Source organism: Rhamphochromis longiceps, linkage group LG15 (genome assembly GCF_057381845.1).
Source record: "Rhamphochromis longiceps isolate RC_006_pf linkage group LG15, R_longiceps_female_GT1.1, whole genome shotgun sequence".
Classification (NCBI taxonomy): domain Eukaryota; kingdom Metazoa; phylum Chordata; class Actinopteri; order Cichliformes; family Cichlidae; genus Rhamphochromis; species Rhamphochromis longiceps.
In genome coordinates this window covers 18,029,879-18,044,535 of record NC_140571.1, presented here as the reverse complement: position 1 = coordinate 18,044,535, position 14,657 = coordinate 18,029,879, and the positions used below count along the sequence as shown (strand labels likewise).

Sequence of the window (14,657 nt, the reverse complement as noted above, 5' to 3'; positions counted from 1 at the left end):
TCCTGATCCAAAGCAACAGGGCTCCTGACTCGAGTGCAACCCAGGACCGCCTCCAGCACAGCCCCATTATCATTTCAAACAAGTTCAACAGAACAGTGACAATTTAACTGCCCATGTAATGACATGCTTTAATTACCCCCACAAGGAGCCTCTTGCACCTGCACACCATTCATTTAACAAGAGGCAGGGGATGTGGTGGGCCACAACAACACGCTTCAATGCAGAGTGACCATGGAAATACACACATGTGCAGACACACAACTTACTGTACAACAGGGTTATACAAATAACATGTGCAGCATTCGTTGACAAGCAGGTCACTGTGCCACCTACTTAAGCAATGTTTTTACAATAAGAGACATAATGACTTTTAAAGTATGTGGTGAAAATACTGGAAAAGAAATTGTCATGATTTAAAAGGTTTCCACCAGAAAAAAAAATACATACAGCAGTGCTTGTGAGTCCTTTCAGGTGTAACTTTGAGCCTACATCTGTAGATCAAGTATGACACCTTAATCAAGGTGTCACCCCCCCTCCCCCTTTTACTTCATTTAGACCAATTGCACTTCTTCCTCTGTTATTATGAACACTGGCTACCAAATGGACTGATGATATACCAGACAGTGCTTTTGCTGCAGTGTTTTAAATGTGAAACATACCAAATATATCATTGATCTTTAGCAGAAAAAAAAAACAAAAAAAAAAAACAAACATCACACACACACACACACAAGGGTGGAGCAGGTGCACTGTGCATTTACAGTAAATCTGAAAACACCAGTTTCATTTTGAGCAGAGACTCTGCAGATGTAAACAGTGGAGTTTTCTTCATCTGTCCCATGAGCTCAGATCCACAAGAGAGTACTCAGACCACCGTCTTAAACGCGTTCATGAATACACCCTCTCTCACCTGTGTGATCACAACAAAGGAGCACATGCAGTCCCCTTCTAGACAGGATTTAAAAAAAATAAAAAATAAAAAATAAAGCAAAAATCCTTCAGTTACCAACCTTACATACACTGATAAAAACAAAAAAACGTTTAGATAGTAAACTTCGATACATTATGGATGTAGTCGAGCTAAGGAAGGCATTAACTACACAGCAGATGTTATAAAATTACAGTAGGTACACTGTAGAACAGATTCACTGTGCTAAATCTCGCCGTTTTATTCATTTATCATGTTCCCTCTTCTACTTACATCAATGAAATCTGAACTGAAACCTTTACCACTGAAAATGACAAGAGTCTGCATGTTGGACCACGCAGATGCAATTTGAAATTTTGTGCGTCAATTTGCCTCTGGTTATGTTTGCACAAGGTGTTCTCATGACTCTATAGGAAATGGCTCAATGGCAACTTAAAGCCCATTTGCATTCGCAGTGCAGTGGTTTGGTTAAAATATGGTTTACGCCAAAGAAAAATAATGAGCTTATTTTCATACAGTGTGGAAACAGGATGTGTCACATCTTCTTAAAATACCCATCTGCAACATTTTTACCAGTGTTGATGAAAACAGCTGTGATTCTAGAGATTTTGTTCCTTTTAAAAACAAACTTGGCGTTTACGGTTTATTTTTAGTCGACTTACTTTTAAAGATCAATATCCAGAGCCAATTAATTAGTTAATTGTGATGACCGTTTTTACAATAAAACAGAAGCATTACTTTCAGTCACCAAGACTTAGCGATAACGCTATGTTTATGTTATAAACAAAAGTGGCTGTCTGACATTAATAACTGTCGAGTTCCTCTGAAGTCATAAGAAACTTTATATATACACGAACATGATATTTACAAGCTCATTAGGAGAGGTTTGATTCCCATTTGAGACACACGAGTCAAAGAGCGTGAAACTGCAATAAATGTCCAAAGATTGAATCTGTAATTGCACTTAACTGTAAAAGATGAGAACTGTAAAGACTGAAATGATCCAGTTATTAGTGAGCCTTTCATGGTAAGATGTCAGTTCATCACAGTTCACTGAAGCCCCCCCCCTCACTCAGTAGCACAGAGCATTTGGACTGTTGTTTACGTCAGTCCGCTAAGTCAGAACCCAAAGTGTGGAGCTACTGCCTGATAAATTTAATCTGTTTACATCTTTGTTTAATAATTTACAGGTTTTTTTACTTAATAAAATTGGAAGAATATGGTCAATCATTTCAGGAAAAAAAAAAAAAAAAAAAAAAAATCTCATTCTGCAGTAAAGCCTAGAGGAACATGCAAAGATAAAAGTAATAAAACTCTAGGCTACCACATCTTAATCACCACTTCTTAAAAAAAAGAAAGGCTCTCTTACGTCCCATTATGTCACTTTGGGAGTTCAGTGCGAGTGGCTAATTGTATAATCGATACAGAACAACGCTGAATCACAGGTGAGACTCGTGTGAGTAGCTTTCCACAGACCAGCCCTGGGACCAGAGGAGGATGGATGGGGGAGGGAGCCACACAGAGGAAAGATAATTGTTTACTAGAGGCCTATGCAGCCGTCTCCTAGCAACAGCTCTGACACGCTCCGTATCAGGTGTGGTTAACCATGGCAGCCTGCTTTAGCCTCTCTCTCTCTGTGTGTGTGTGCATGCGCGTCGAAAAAAAATAAATAATATAGCTGCCCCTCAGCCAGAGAGGGGAGGAAGGAGGAAAGACCTACATTACATGAGCCAAAGTGCATCACCAAAGCACTGAAATGCTCTGCTTCATTCTCATATTCAGATGCATCAATAAGAATCCTTGTCTGAGAAATGCGATGATACTCAAGAACATTTTCCGCTGCTCAAGCTCAAATTTGCTGACGTTTATAAGACAAAGAGTTCTATGTTAGAAGGTTTTGTCTGCTACGGAGTTTTACTCTGATAACGGGTCAGGAGCAAATAGATCACATGTTATAGGTGATATGTGGTGTTGGATATGCATATATATTGCTAGATGCAGTATCCAACCACTTCACTTCCTTTTTCCATTCATCTTGCAAGTACTTCACACCTGTCAAATGTGTGCACAGCATACTTTAACACAATTACTACCTAGTATCCCAGAATGTGCACCTTTATCCTAGGATGTATAATTCATAACTTGATACAAGCACAATGACTGAGTTGGGGACTGTGTCCTTGACCATCTTCTAGGAGTCAGTCGAGGTTTTTGTACTTTTATTCTCAACAGAAGCATGAAACAGGAATTCCAATAATTTATGTTTGCTCCAGAAAAGAGTTATGTAAAATAAAATTTAGCAGGTACGGCTAAGTTGAGATGTCATTTAATTGTGAATCAAATCTGCTCACAGTTGAAATAATCAGCCGCATTGAGACCAACTACACATTAAGGGAGTGCGTGAGCGGAAGAACAAATAAACCAACCTGTAGCACACTCACTATCCCTTTACCATAGATGGGTCAGAGTGTTTAAAAACTCTTTATTCTAGGAAACAAACTATTTTAAGAAATATGTAGTTTAAGCATTTTAATGACACTGATGCCTGGTGTAGATCCCAGTAGAGTTTAAACTACCTCCCTACATCCATTAACTAGCAGAGTGAGGATGGAGGCTTGATACATGTCAAAGCCTGGAGCGGATAGAGTTACAGGCAGGATCACATCAAACGGACGTCCGGCTGATGTCACTTGAGGGCAGGGAGGATGAGAGAAAGATAGGAAAAGAAATTCCACCGGCAATTTCATTAGTGTTCAAATGGAAGTAAGACGTGGCTCTCTCTTTCACTTGCTCTCCAGAAGTACGCACGCAGCATGAGCCAACAAAAAGGAAACTCAATAAGAGTGGCCAAACAAGGCACTAACTTGGTCAGCTCATCTGCGAGCTGGAGCATGTGAATCTACATTGCATAAGGTCCATGGGCTTTATTAAACATGAACGCTGTTTTTATTTTAATGAGCAAATAGGCTTATTTTTAATCTTTCTAAGGCCAAGATTAAGAAAATCAGTGATTAACCTAGTCTGGCCTAAATAATGGAAATGCAGGGAAATGACTAGCCTAACCCTGATTTAACCATCATTGAGTCTGTTCCTTTTTCCCCCCCCTTTGGCCCAGTCTGCTCATAATCAACTGGGACCCAAGTCAAGAACCTCCAATCAGAGCCGCTCCATCACCATAATGTTCAGTAAGTTACAGACAAGATGGGTGATAGTAGCCAAACACAAAGCAATGTCTAACAAAGGTTTGGTAGATTTCGTTTCCAGTTTGGACAAATGAAACCAATTCGGTGCATTCTGAATTCTATGTGGAAACCCCTGCATTCTATTTGAAGGCCACCAGATGGCGATGGCTGCGATTATAAAAAATAAAAATAAATAAATAACAAGACTGATATAGATTTCTATGGGAAACAGATTTTTATCCATCAATCCTTTTTCTGAAGCTGGCTTGCAGAGGCAGCAGCCTAAGCAGAGAAGCTCAGACCTCCCCGTTCCTCGTCCTCCAGCCTATTCAAGTGAACATGGAAGTGGTGCTCCCAGGCCAGCCAAAAGATGCAAGCGTGTCCTGGGTCTACCCCGAGGCCTTATTCTGGTAGGACATGCTTAGAACACCTCATGCAGGAGGCGCTCATCCTGGTCAAACGCCTGAACCACCTCAGCTGGGTCATTTTGATGTGGAGTAGCAGCAGCTCTACGCAGAGTCCCTCCGAAGGTTATTATATTTTATTGACAGGACACAGACTGAAATGCTAGGATGGCTCCTGCGTTGCCTACTAACATTACGAGATTGAACGTTAGCATTGGGAACACAGTTGATTTTTCAGCTGCAATGCCAACTATCTCAAACAAAATAGCAATATTTCCTAAGAAAAATAATATTTTAAGAAGATGTTGCATTGAAACTCATTCCCCCTCGAATTCTTTGGACAGATCTTGTCTATGGATAGTTCCTTCACTAAATTTAAAGGATTTCCTCCCTTTGTCTACAAAGCTGGACAGTATCACTTGGATATTGGTTTGACTGCCTTTCCTATCCGCAAGTTAGGGTGGACACATCGCAGAAGTTGTACTAGTCGCAATCTTCCATGTGCTGTTTTTTTGCGTGCTTATGGACATCTTTCTTCTTCAGCATGTAAGGACAGACTGGAACACTTGTAGACATATGCTGCCCCCTTCAGTTCCAGAAGAACTGTAGTGGCAGATATGCTGCACGCGGTACCCACGGTAATAAAGAAAAACACGAGTACCATCGTGTTGTCAGAATATCTGAATCAAAAGTTCTAAGTATTGGTTCTGGTGACATCCTAATTACAATATGAATGTCGGTCTAACAAAAAGATTTAAAGCCACGAGAGTATAAGCAGTAAATTTAGGACTGAAGAAAGAGAGAGAGAAGAAAAAAGTGGAGGCTGAGCTCAGAGGTGGCATCACTAATCAGTCTTTTTACTGGCATGCTGTCAAGAGAACAACAAGACAGAGAATCACTGGGAGAATTCCAAAGAATGGATAAAAATCAGCCATTAGCAGCTGAATCATACTGGTGTGATGATAGAAGAACAGAAGAAACTATGATGCATAGAGCCACTATTTCTGTGGAGACAATCGTCTCCAGGAATACATGATAACCTTTTTTTGTTACAGCCTGAGTGCTCTACACAAGACTGAGATTAAATGTTCACTTTCAGATTTAGCTTAGGTGAACGGTTTAATTGAAACTTAGTGTCTTTAGCAGCAACATAACCATCGATCTAAATTACGCAGACTTGCATAGCCAAGATCCTAGGATTCAAATTTCCGCTATCATAAGAAAGTGTGAGACTAATTAAGTGTATGTTTAAGTATGAACAAGAACATTTATTATCAAAAAAGGCAACCTAAGCAGAATTTTTTCTGTTGACATCAACATCTGATAAGGATCAAAATTGAGAGCAGGAATAAAATCATTCATTCTGCTCAAGCCTGATTCAAGATGACAGAAGAGTCCAGGCCTCACTGGTTTTCATGTGGCTCGAAATGGGCAGTTGACCAGATGACACAGCCAATAGTACACTGCATCTTTGTTTCTTCAGTGAGGAAAGAAACAAGGCCACAGCCAGTGACCCCGAAGACTTGTTGTGACATCTGGCACTGGAATACTGCGACGTTATCAGCCGGGCACTTAACAGAAGTACGACACACCAGAACAGCCCTCTTCACCTCTGCCTCAAGTTGTTGAGATCCTCAGTGGATCATATTTTATGAGATATGAACCATGTAGTTAGTCCATATGAAGTTTGAGTTAGACTCGAAGGAATACTCAACTCAGATGAATTATAACTTGATGGTGAATATATATGGCTAGACATTGACTTTTTTGTCTTTTAGCCTTTTATCAAGTCATTTTGGACACAGCAGACTGCCTCAATTTGAGGAAAGATTTCAGGCATTTTAAGTCATTAATAAATATGGTGCTCCATCCTTTTCAAAGGATCAAAAGGCAATTAACATAGCCTTTGGGCTATTTGCACAAAAGCTGTTGATTATCCCGGAATCCTTTCCATGGTACAGAAAAATCCCTTTGTCGGATCAATTCATATGAAGAACACCTCCAGGTACCCAAGTGGGCAATTAAGGTTCCCAAGGGGCCACATGAGAAAACGGGCCCTTATTGTTAAGCTCACAGTGAGCAGAGACTTCAACAATAAGCTGAACTCACTGCTCACTGTTAATTTTATCTCGTCAGAAGCTTATTGGTGCAGTCCTCCACAACAGGCCCATTTTCTCAGGTTAACATGGGAAAATTAATTGCCCACTCCTGCTCCAGGTGGTAGATGTATTATCATTCAGTTCCACTAGCATGAGGTGCAGACCAGTAATTGGCGCCAGGAACAGAATAAAATGTCTACTAGACACGCCGAGAATCGACTAAAACGGCTCATGATCCAAGGAATACAACATCACCTCTACAACACTGGGCAGGGAGTCTAACATATGGCCATTCGTAGCTTCCAACCAGCTGTCACTGGCTTGCTGATGTTTAAGCAATGTGACAGAAGACAGGTAAAGACCGATGAATTCAAGTGTAGAGCACAACGTTTTGCTCAGATTCAGTGAAAAGTTAAAAAGAAATTTTTTTTTTTGAAAATGAATATTTTAATTTATGATTATGTTCATTTGCCCAATCACATTACAGCTCCTAATGGCTTTAATTCCTTAACAGTTAATAGGATTTCTCCCAGCCTCTTGAATTAAAGCTAAACATCTCCACTTAAACTGAATATTTATTGCACAAATAATCACTGTGGTGGCATACACTCAAAATTATGCCTTTGTATCCAAATGCTTCTAGACATTATTTCCTCTGAACCTAAAAAGTAAGTAAATGCAGCTGTTATTTCACTATTGGTCAACCACTTGTACTTAAGTTCACTTCGTTTATCATAATAAAACCTGAAGCACTCAATTAGTTAGGAAACTGCTGCTGATTTTGTCATCCATCCTCAACTGCAGTTCAAAAGACAGCACACACATCCTGGTCTAAACAGCAGCCAATAATGTGCAGTACAGTTCCTTTGACACAAAACATCCCCCTAAAGACGTTTTAACGTCTACCCCAACTGTGTCAGACGTCTGCGTTCGCATATTGAGTTTCACTGGCTACTTTATAGTAAAGAACACCTTTAGGTGTTCGAGGCTGTGTGAAAACAGTGCTTGACATTAGAGTGTCCAAAGGAAAGCACTCATTATCATAAAAACCTCAAACAGTAAAATTGCTCCTTTATCAGCTATCAGTTATCTGGAGGGAAATGAGGTTAACTGGCCTGGAAGGACCACAAGCAGCCACCTAGCAAGCACAGCATGAGAGGAGGCTCCTGGGTGCTGAAGAGGGGCGGAGAGTTGTCAAAACCAGCCAGAAGTGCACATTGAGCTACTACCCAAAGGCATCATTCACTCCAACTTGACGCATATTTCAAACTTTGAGCATAATGTAACACATTCATTATTGTATTACAGAATTCATCCAACCAGCACCTACAACCAGGCTGCATCCCCTCAATCTCCTACACCTGTAAAACTTGGCTGTTGAATGTTGCTATGTGTGAAAGTAGGAGTTTTCACTCCCACACACCAACAATCACCCCACAAAACTGCGAGTAGCAAACAATAAGGTTCAACCTTTAAGTTAACGAGCTAAGGCTCAATAAATTGATTTGACTTTAAAATCAGCAATTTGCTGATGCAAAAAGCATTGCCGTAACCATTTCTCCATAAAAGCAGAAGCACTCCCCATCCGCCACCATCTACATATCAAAGCATTTCAGAGTAATCACCCCATCACGGCCTTGACAGGTGCAAGCTGGTGGCCTGGAACAAAGCCAATCCTCATATATCAGGGCAACTTTAAAAGATGACCCAGTTGACACTGCGAAACACTGTAACTGCAATCGGATCCTTGTGAAGCATGTAATCATTTAGCCCCGATGTGTGTCAGTTCTCATAAGGACAGGATGCTGCTAAGCACCCCCTTTAATGAGGTCTAGCTTCTCTGTAATAAGACAGAGGAGGTGGGAGATGCTACAAAATCATTTTGGATCACTGCTTTAAATCTATTCCAACTGCGACTCCTTTACAGGTTCTTGTCTCCAGTCTTAACAGCATAAAGGAGAATCGCTTTAATTTGAGCCGCAACAAGCAATTGTTGATATAGCTGCTCAAAAGTTAAAGGTAATCTGCAATCGTTTTCATAATGGGTCAGAAATTTTACTCACTTTCAAATAGAAAAAACAAACAAAAAACAAAGCAAAACCAACTTGGGGGTTTCAGCTTCTGATGTGTTGCTCAGACCTTTGAGAAATAAGCTCCAGATGAAATAATCAACAAAATAACTGACTGTCAACTAAATTTGGAAACAACTGTTAGCTGTAGTTTTTTTTAATCTTGTGGATCTTATTTTGAAAATATGAACTTTTCTCCAGGTAGGTGCTGCTGGGGAAAACCTCATTATGCAGAATACCAGAGCGTTTTCTACCCACGAGTTTCTGCAGGTGTGTGCTTGCGCGCGCGCGTGTGTGTGCCCGCGGGTACATGTAACAAGGAGGGGGAAAAAACCCAAACCCGCCCTACATTTTAAACCGGGTTCAAAATGATGCACTGTCTGAAGAAAGGGTAAAGAAAGGCTTAACTGGAGCAAGAGAAATCACTCACCGGCCAAGCAAACTGGAAGGGGATCACAATCCTGCCAGCATCGTCGACTTTATTCGGGTTATTGTTGGCGCCCTTAAGAGAAAACGTATTTCCACCGACAACTTGCGTAGATTCAGCTCCGAACGTGCAGGAGCCAGTGGTGGCCACCTCCATCTGATATTCCTTCAGGCACACTTTGAAGTAAGTGTCGCACTCGTCTTGAGTGCAGCTCAGGTCCTGGGAGCTCCGGGGACCGTCGCAGCACTCCCCGTCCGCCAACTCGCCGTTTACATTCTCCACGGAGATCAGCTGCAGCTCGAAATAGCCGGTTGACTGGGACACCTACAACCAACGTATATACATTTTTTTAATAGAGAGAACTACATATAGGCTCTTGTGGAGAAATTACAGCATAATTTATACATCTTAATCTGGTGCGTAAAAAATAGTATGGAAGTGGCCAAATCTGAGTCTTACTCTCCATTTAAAACGGTATAGAGGTTTTGGAGATTGGGTGGATGTGCCACAATATTTTTCTGCATCATGAATGGAGCACGTGAACAGCGTACAGTTTGCACGCTGGGATTTTAGACAATCAGGTTACTCTCAGACGGGAGCGAATTAACCGCTGCAGCAGCCAATTGATGCAATCCAACTTACAACTTGTTTGGTTCAGGCCTAATTCTCTCCCCTCAAGAAGATGAAGAAATTCAAATAAAGGAGTCAGCATTAAACCAAAATGGAGAGTAGCCTGTATCAATTCCTTACACTTGTCATGGTAACACGATCACATGCTCCACAACTGACGGCTACGTAATTCAATTATCGATTAATGTGATGCGAATATGCGTCGCCGGAGAGCCAACGCATCGCTCCACGCCCACCAACTTTTTAATTTGAATTTTAAACATTTTTTTTTTTTTAAATTAGCAGAATTAAATACGAGTAATAAATAAATTATTTTTAAAAACACCCTCTTACCTCCGTCCATAACGTCAACAGCAGGCACACTATTGGGAAGCAATTCCTAATCCTGGTGAGATTCCACATGCCTCCGACTAATTAGAGTGATATGTGGGGAGGGGGGGACGATCTAAAAAAAAAAAAAAGACAAACAGCCGCGGACCCGGCGACTAGTTCCTCCTCTCCATACATGCAAAGATGGAATATTGACACGCGTGTCGTCTCCAACGTGTACGTCCCGATTTCAGCGAGGCATTACATGCGTGTGTGTGAACAGGCGGCGGATTGCAGGCGCAGTGATGGTCCATGTACAGCAGCGTCCCTCCGTCAAATCTCTCCACACAGCAACTGAGATGTTTCGTTGCCACAGCCTGAGGAGAGGATGTCTGCTGTGATTGGCAGCTCCGCAAACCACTTACAAATTGGCCTGCGGGCAGTCTCTGAGCCAACCGGATTAAGGGGCGGACAATAGTATAATAACCCCCGCTTCAATCCTCCTCCACCTCCGCCTCCTCCCAAAACTTGAATTGTACTGCCTTTCTATTGAGCTTCATTTAGACAAACCGCATTACAGCGTGCAAACAAAGCAGGGGTCGACTTTAATTAAACGCGGCCGCAAAGATATTATAATGAGCATGGCCATTAGCCTATGTCAAATTAGGAACTTATCGGCGCTGCTGTGCTTTTAATTACAGTCTTAATTAGGCCCAGAGACAGATTTGGATGGGTGTTTAAATGAAGTGACGCCCGATGGCAGAAGGCACATTAAAAAAATGATTTGCTCCTAAAGTTAAAAATAAAAAATAAAGCCCTACAAGTGTGCTAAATGTTTGGCGTTAATCTGCGGGGATTACTTGATTCGTTTACAGTACAGTTTCATTTTCTTTTCAAGTGGTTGCTTTTGATTTGATCTAATAATGCTTAAAATTGTTGCCACTAACACCGTTTTTGGAGTGATATGGAGAAATAAAGAGGTGCTAAAGTATTTAATCTAATCATCCACATTTCTGGATTATTAACTGCGATTAAAGGTTAAAAAAAAGAGGAAGGAAAAAAATACTCCATACAACGCAACACTTTTCAGTCCACGAATTGCAGTTTAGAGCGCCCTCTACTGTCTATGCAATACTCGTCAACTTTAAAAATATGAAATCATGTTCGAATTTTTCCAGTATTTTTTAGGTGTTGCGCGGATCTTAAGTTAAAAACACAAACCTACTGTTGGTGCAGCATTTCCCATCATACATTTTCTCTTGTTTCCTTTGCTTCTCTGTTCTCTGCTGCATCTCATTGCTATTTTATTTGACCACACAAATCCACAATAAAACCTCTCCCTTATTGACTTAATGAGCTTCCTTGTCCTCAGCTCATTCCGCTGCCTTTATACTCCACGAGGAGTGGAGGTGACCCCCTCTCGAAGAACGCAACGACAGCAGCAAGCGCGTTTGGTCATATAAAATGACTCCTCTTCTCTCAGATTGTACACAGAGAAATACATGCTCACAGAAACAGATGTTTGGGATACCTGCATCACCTGACAGCGCACTCAGGTGATCTGGTCCTCCCTGACAGATGGTCAGTCCTTACCAGTGTTTTTCCATGCTTTTTAAGCCCATTATAAGCACAGCAATACTCATTTCTCAAAGCATGTTCAAGCTCTTTTGATATTTCTTTCTTCCTGCATTGAAGAAGTGAATTAAGGTCACTTCTAATAGGCAAGCTGCAACTAGCGGCTGCTCACTCCGAAACCTAAAGCACCTGCTGTGAAAAAGGCTGCTGTGAAAAGGCTCCCACTTTAACCATTCCAGTTATTCACCCACAACTAAGAATGAATTCTCCTTTAATCTAATTTACACTTTTACAACTTCCTCATCTTCGACCCGATTGAGCCAGAGTGTCCACAAATTGTATTTCTTCAGTACTATGAGCCACACCTTAGCATGAGCGTGATTTGTAGGTTAAAGCTCCCGATATCCAGTAGTTTAGCAGCCCTTTATTTGTTATTTTGCTAAATACTATAATCATGTAAGGTTTTAAGTAAGATGTGCACTCATATTAACAGGACTGGATGTTTTTGACTGCAACATTAACTGCATGGGTCATAGATGGGAGGTATTTAAAGAAAACTAACACTCAGTTTCAAGCCTAACATTGCTCCGTTAAACAAGTACCCAGATAAACTGGCCAAAAACTATGACAACAATTCTACAGGCTCAGGTAGACATTTACCACGCTACCAGGATAAACTGCCACTCAAAATGTACGTGACAGCAGCCTTCAGCCTCCTTTCATGTCACTGTCTCCTCCTCATCAGGCGCCTGCCAACCTGTCAGATAGGCCTTGAAGGAGGCTGCCGATATCCTAAGCCACCGCAGTCGCTTTGACTGGAACATTTCACACGCTGTCACAAGTACATGTTAGTGCCTTAAGTTGGATAAGTAAATAGTCTTGGGTGGCAAAGGAACAATGTGTAAGAGTGTGCATGTTCCATGCTGGGAGATAATGGTTCAGCTTGTGGTCAGCCCAAAAAAACGTGATGCAGGCTCAAAATACAGTATTTAAATTTTTGGTTGCTTAAAAATTCTTGTGCGCTACCCTAAACCTACTGACCCAATGTCTGCACTGTTTAAAAGGAATCATGAGAGTGCTATTTGTGGCTTTGGGATATTTTGCCAATGTTGCAAACACAAATGTTCCCCTCTGGGATCCATAAATTTTCAAACTACAGCCAATAATTTTCTTTTTTACTGAATACTGGAGCTAACGACCTGCCCGGGATGCACCGTGCTCTCATTGTCTGACAGCTGGCATAGGTTCAAGTCAGCCCCATGACCCTAGGTAAGCAGAGGAAGATGGATGGATGAAAGGACTGTTGCTACTGGTCTTATTGGTTTTTGGTGTTGCTAAACTAAGGCAGTGACCAGCATGTTTGCATTGCTATTAGGATGCTGGTGTTAATGTTTAGCAGAGAGCCCTAGAGTAAAGCCTAAGAGATAGATGTGGCTTTAGATTTACCTGTTAAAGTCCTCTATATATGAAGGTTATTCATAACCAATCTCTTGCATTAAAAGCATATATTAAAAATGCTTTTATTCCCATATTCAGCACTTCAATAGCCAGGCCTGTTTTCATGTCACAGTAGAAACGCATCTGTGAAAGCATTTAGACGTTTATGATTCACTAATATGAGTCTCTCCTTTAAATGTGTGACTAATGCAATTTGTTCAGCATATCTTTAAGCTCAAGGATTCTTAATACATTCGTTTTTTTTTTATAAAATTGATCAAAGGGGGGGAAAAAACCCGCATTCTGAATTGAATCCCAACAAGAGAAAATCAATCAATAGATTTAAGATTCATGGAGCCTCGCTTTATCACATCAGTCACGGATAACATCTATAATGTTATAAAAGACTAATATTAGCACCAAACTGATGAATTCTAACACCTACCGAGGACCTGAGGCGGTGTGTGTGCCTACCGTGTCTTCCTGTTTGCATACACCACATGCATGTGTTTGAGGCGCAGGGAGAGGAGTGTGTGTGCAGGAGGAGAAAGGATTATGAGTGGGAGCGCTGTGGGGGGTTTGCCAGCCTCCAGGGGGGAGGTGAAGTGGATTTCTTCTCTCATCCATTTTTCATGGCTTTTCTCCTTTCAGATCTCCAGTCTCTGTACATACGGCTGACGGGTCGATTCTCTTTTATCTTTAAGCATCTTTCGGCAACTCTGTGTGTGTGTGTGTGTGTGTGTGTGCGGTGGTGGTGTTTGGCGGGGGTGGTGGAGGTGGCTTGGGTCAAGGTTGAGGCGTGCTGTTTTTCATCAAGCTCTAATGGCTACGAAGATGATGATCATTTGCTGATGTCTTTGGATTTTTAATAGAGGTGGGTAGCTTCATTACCTTGGACGGAGGAGAGTGAATTCCAAATACTTAGTGAGGTCTGTGATTTCTACAGTGCAGATGGCTGCATCTCAGAGGAATATTACAGAGGCCGGTCCACATGGACCATAAACACTACTATTTAATAGCAGTTTATTTCTCTTGTGGATTTATTCAAACTCATGTCTTTAAAAGGGACTTTGAATGATTAAAGACCTCCGTTTGCGACCTCTAGAGTTCAGCCTTCACTGACCAAACTTGTTTCGTGGCCACAACCTTTCCCCCTTGACCTACTTAACTGGCATCAATAACTGCAATATTCCTATTTAGAGAGGCAGTTTAGGTTCAGAACGTAACGATCACCTTGATGGCTTTGTCCTTTCTGGTTTTCAAGGTCTTTTGTTTTTTTATTGTTGTTTTATCTACTGTAGTTTTGATAGTTTCATTATTATCTGTGAAATAATTACTTCTTTTTGATCGAATCTATGCTTTATACCACTACATGCATGTCAGAAAAGGCTGAAGAATTGTAGCTGCTCCAAAGCAAACTAACCTGACCTGGTAAAAGACATTTCGCCAGCCATATAGTGTATATTTTTGTAGTCAGCATAAGTCAGGTTTCTCGATTTCAGTATCTCTGAAGTGGCCTTTAATGTGGCCACCTTCAGTTGCTGCTTGGCTATGAGTCATTCTGCCTTCAGTTTCATCTGCACTCATGACTTATTTC

General features: G+C 41.2%; 1 protein-coding gene across 2 annotated transcripts in view; it reads right to left on the bottom strand.

Annotated features, from left to right (window-relative positions):
* jag2b (jagged canonical Notch ligand 2b) overlaps positions 1–10,430 on the bottom strand; it is a 42,898-nt gene extending 32,468 nt beyond the window's left edge. The window contains exons 1-2 of one of the 2 annotated variants that reach the window (XM_085381366.1): positions 10,073–10,430; positions 9,113–9,433 (exon numbers count right to left, since the gene is read on the bottom strand). In XM_085381366.1, the coding sequence (XP_085237492.1) occupies positions 9,113–9,433; positions 10,073–10,141 (390 nt within the window). In that variant the 5' untranslated portion in view covers positions 10,142–10,430. The remainder of the gene's footprint in view (positions 1–9,112; positions 9,434–10,072) is intronic. The other variant, XM_085381365.1, reaches the window with a different exon arrangement.
* Between the last annotated feature and the right edge of the window lie 4,227 nt (positions 10,431–14,657).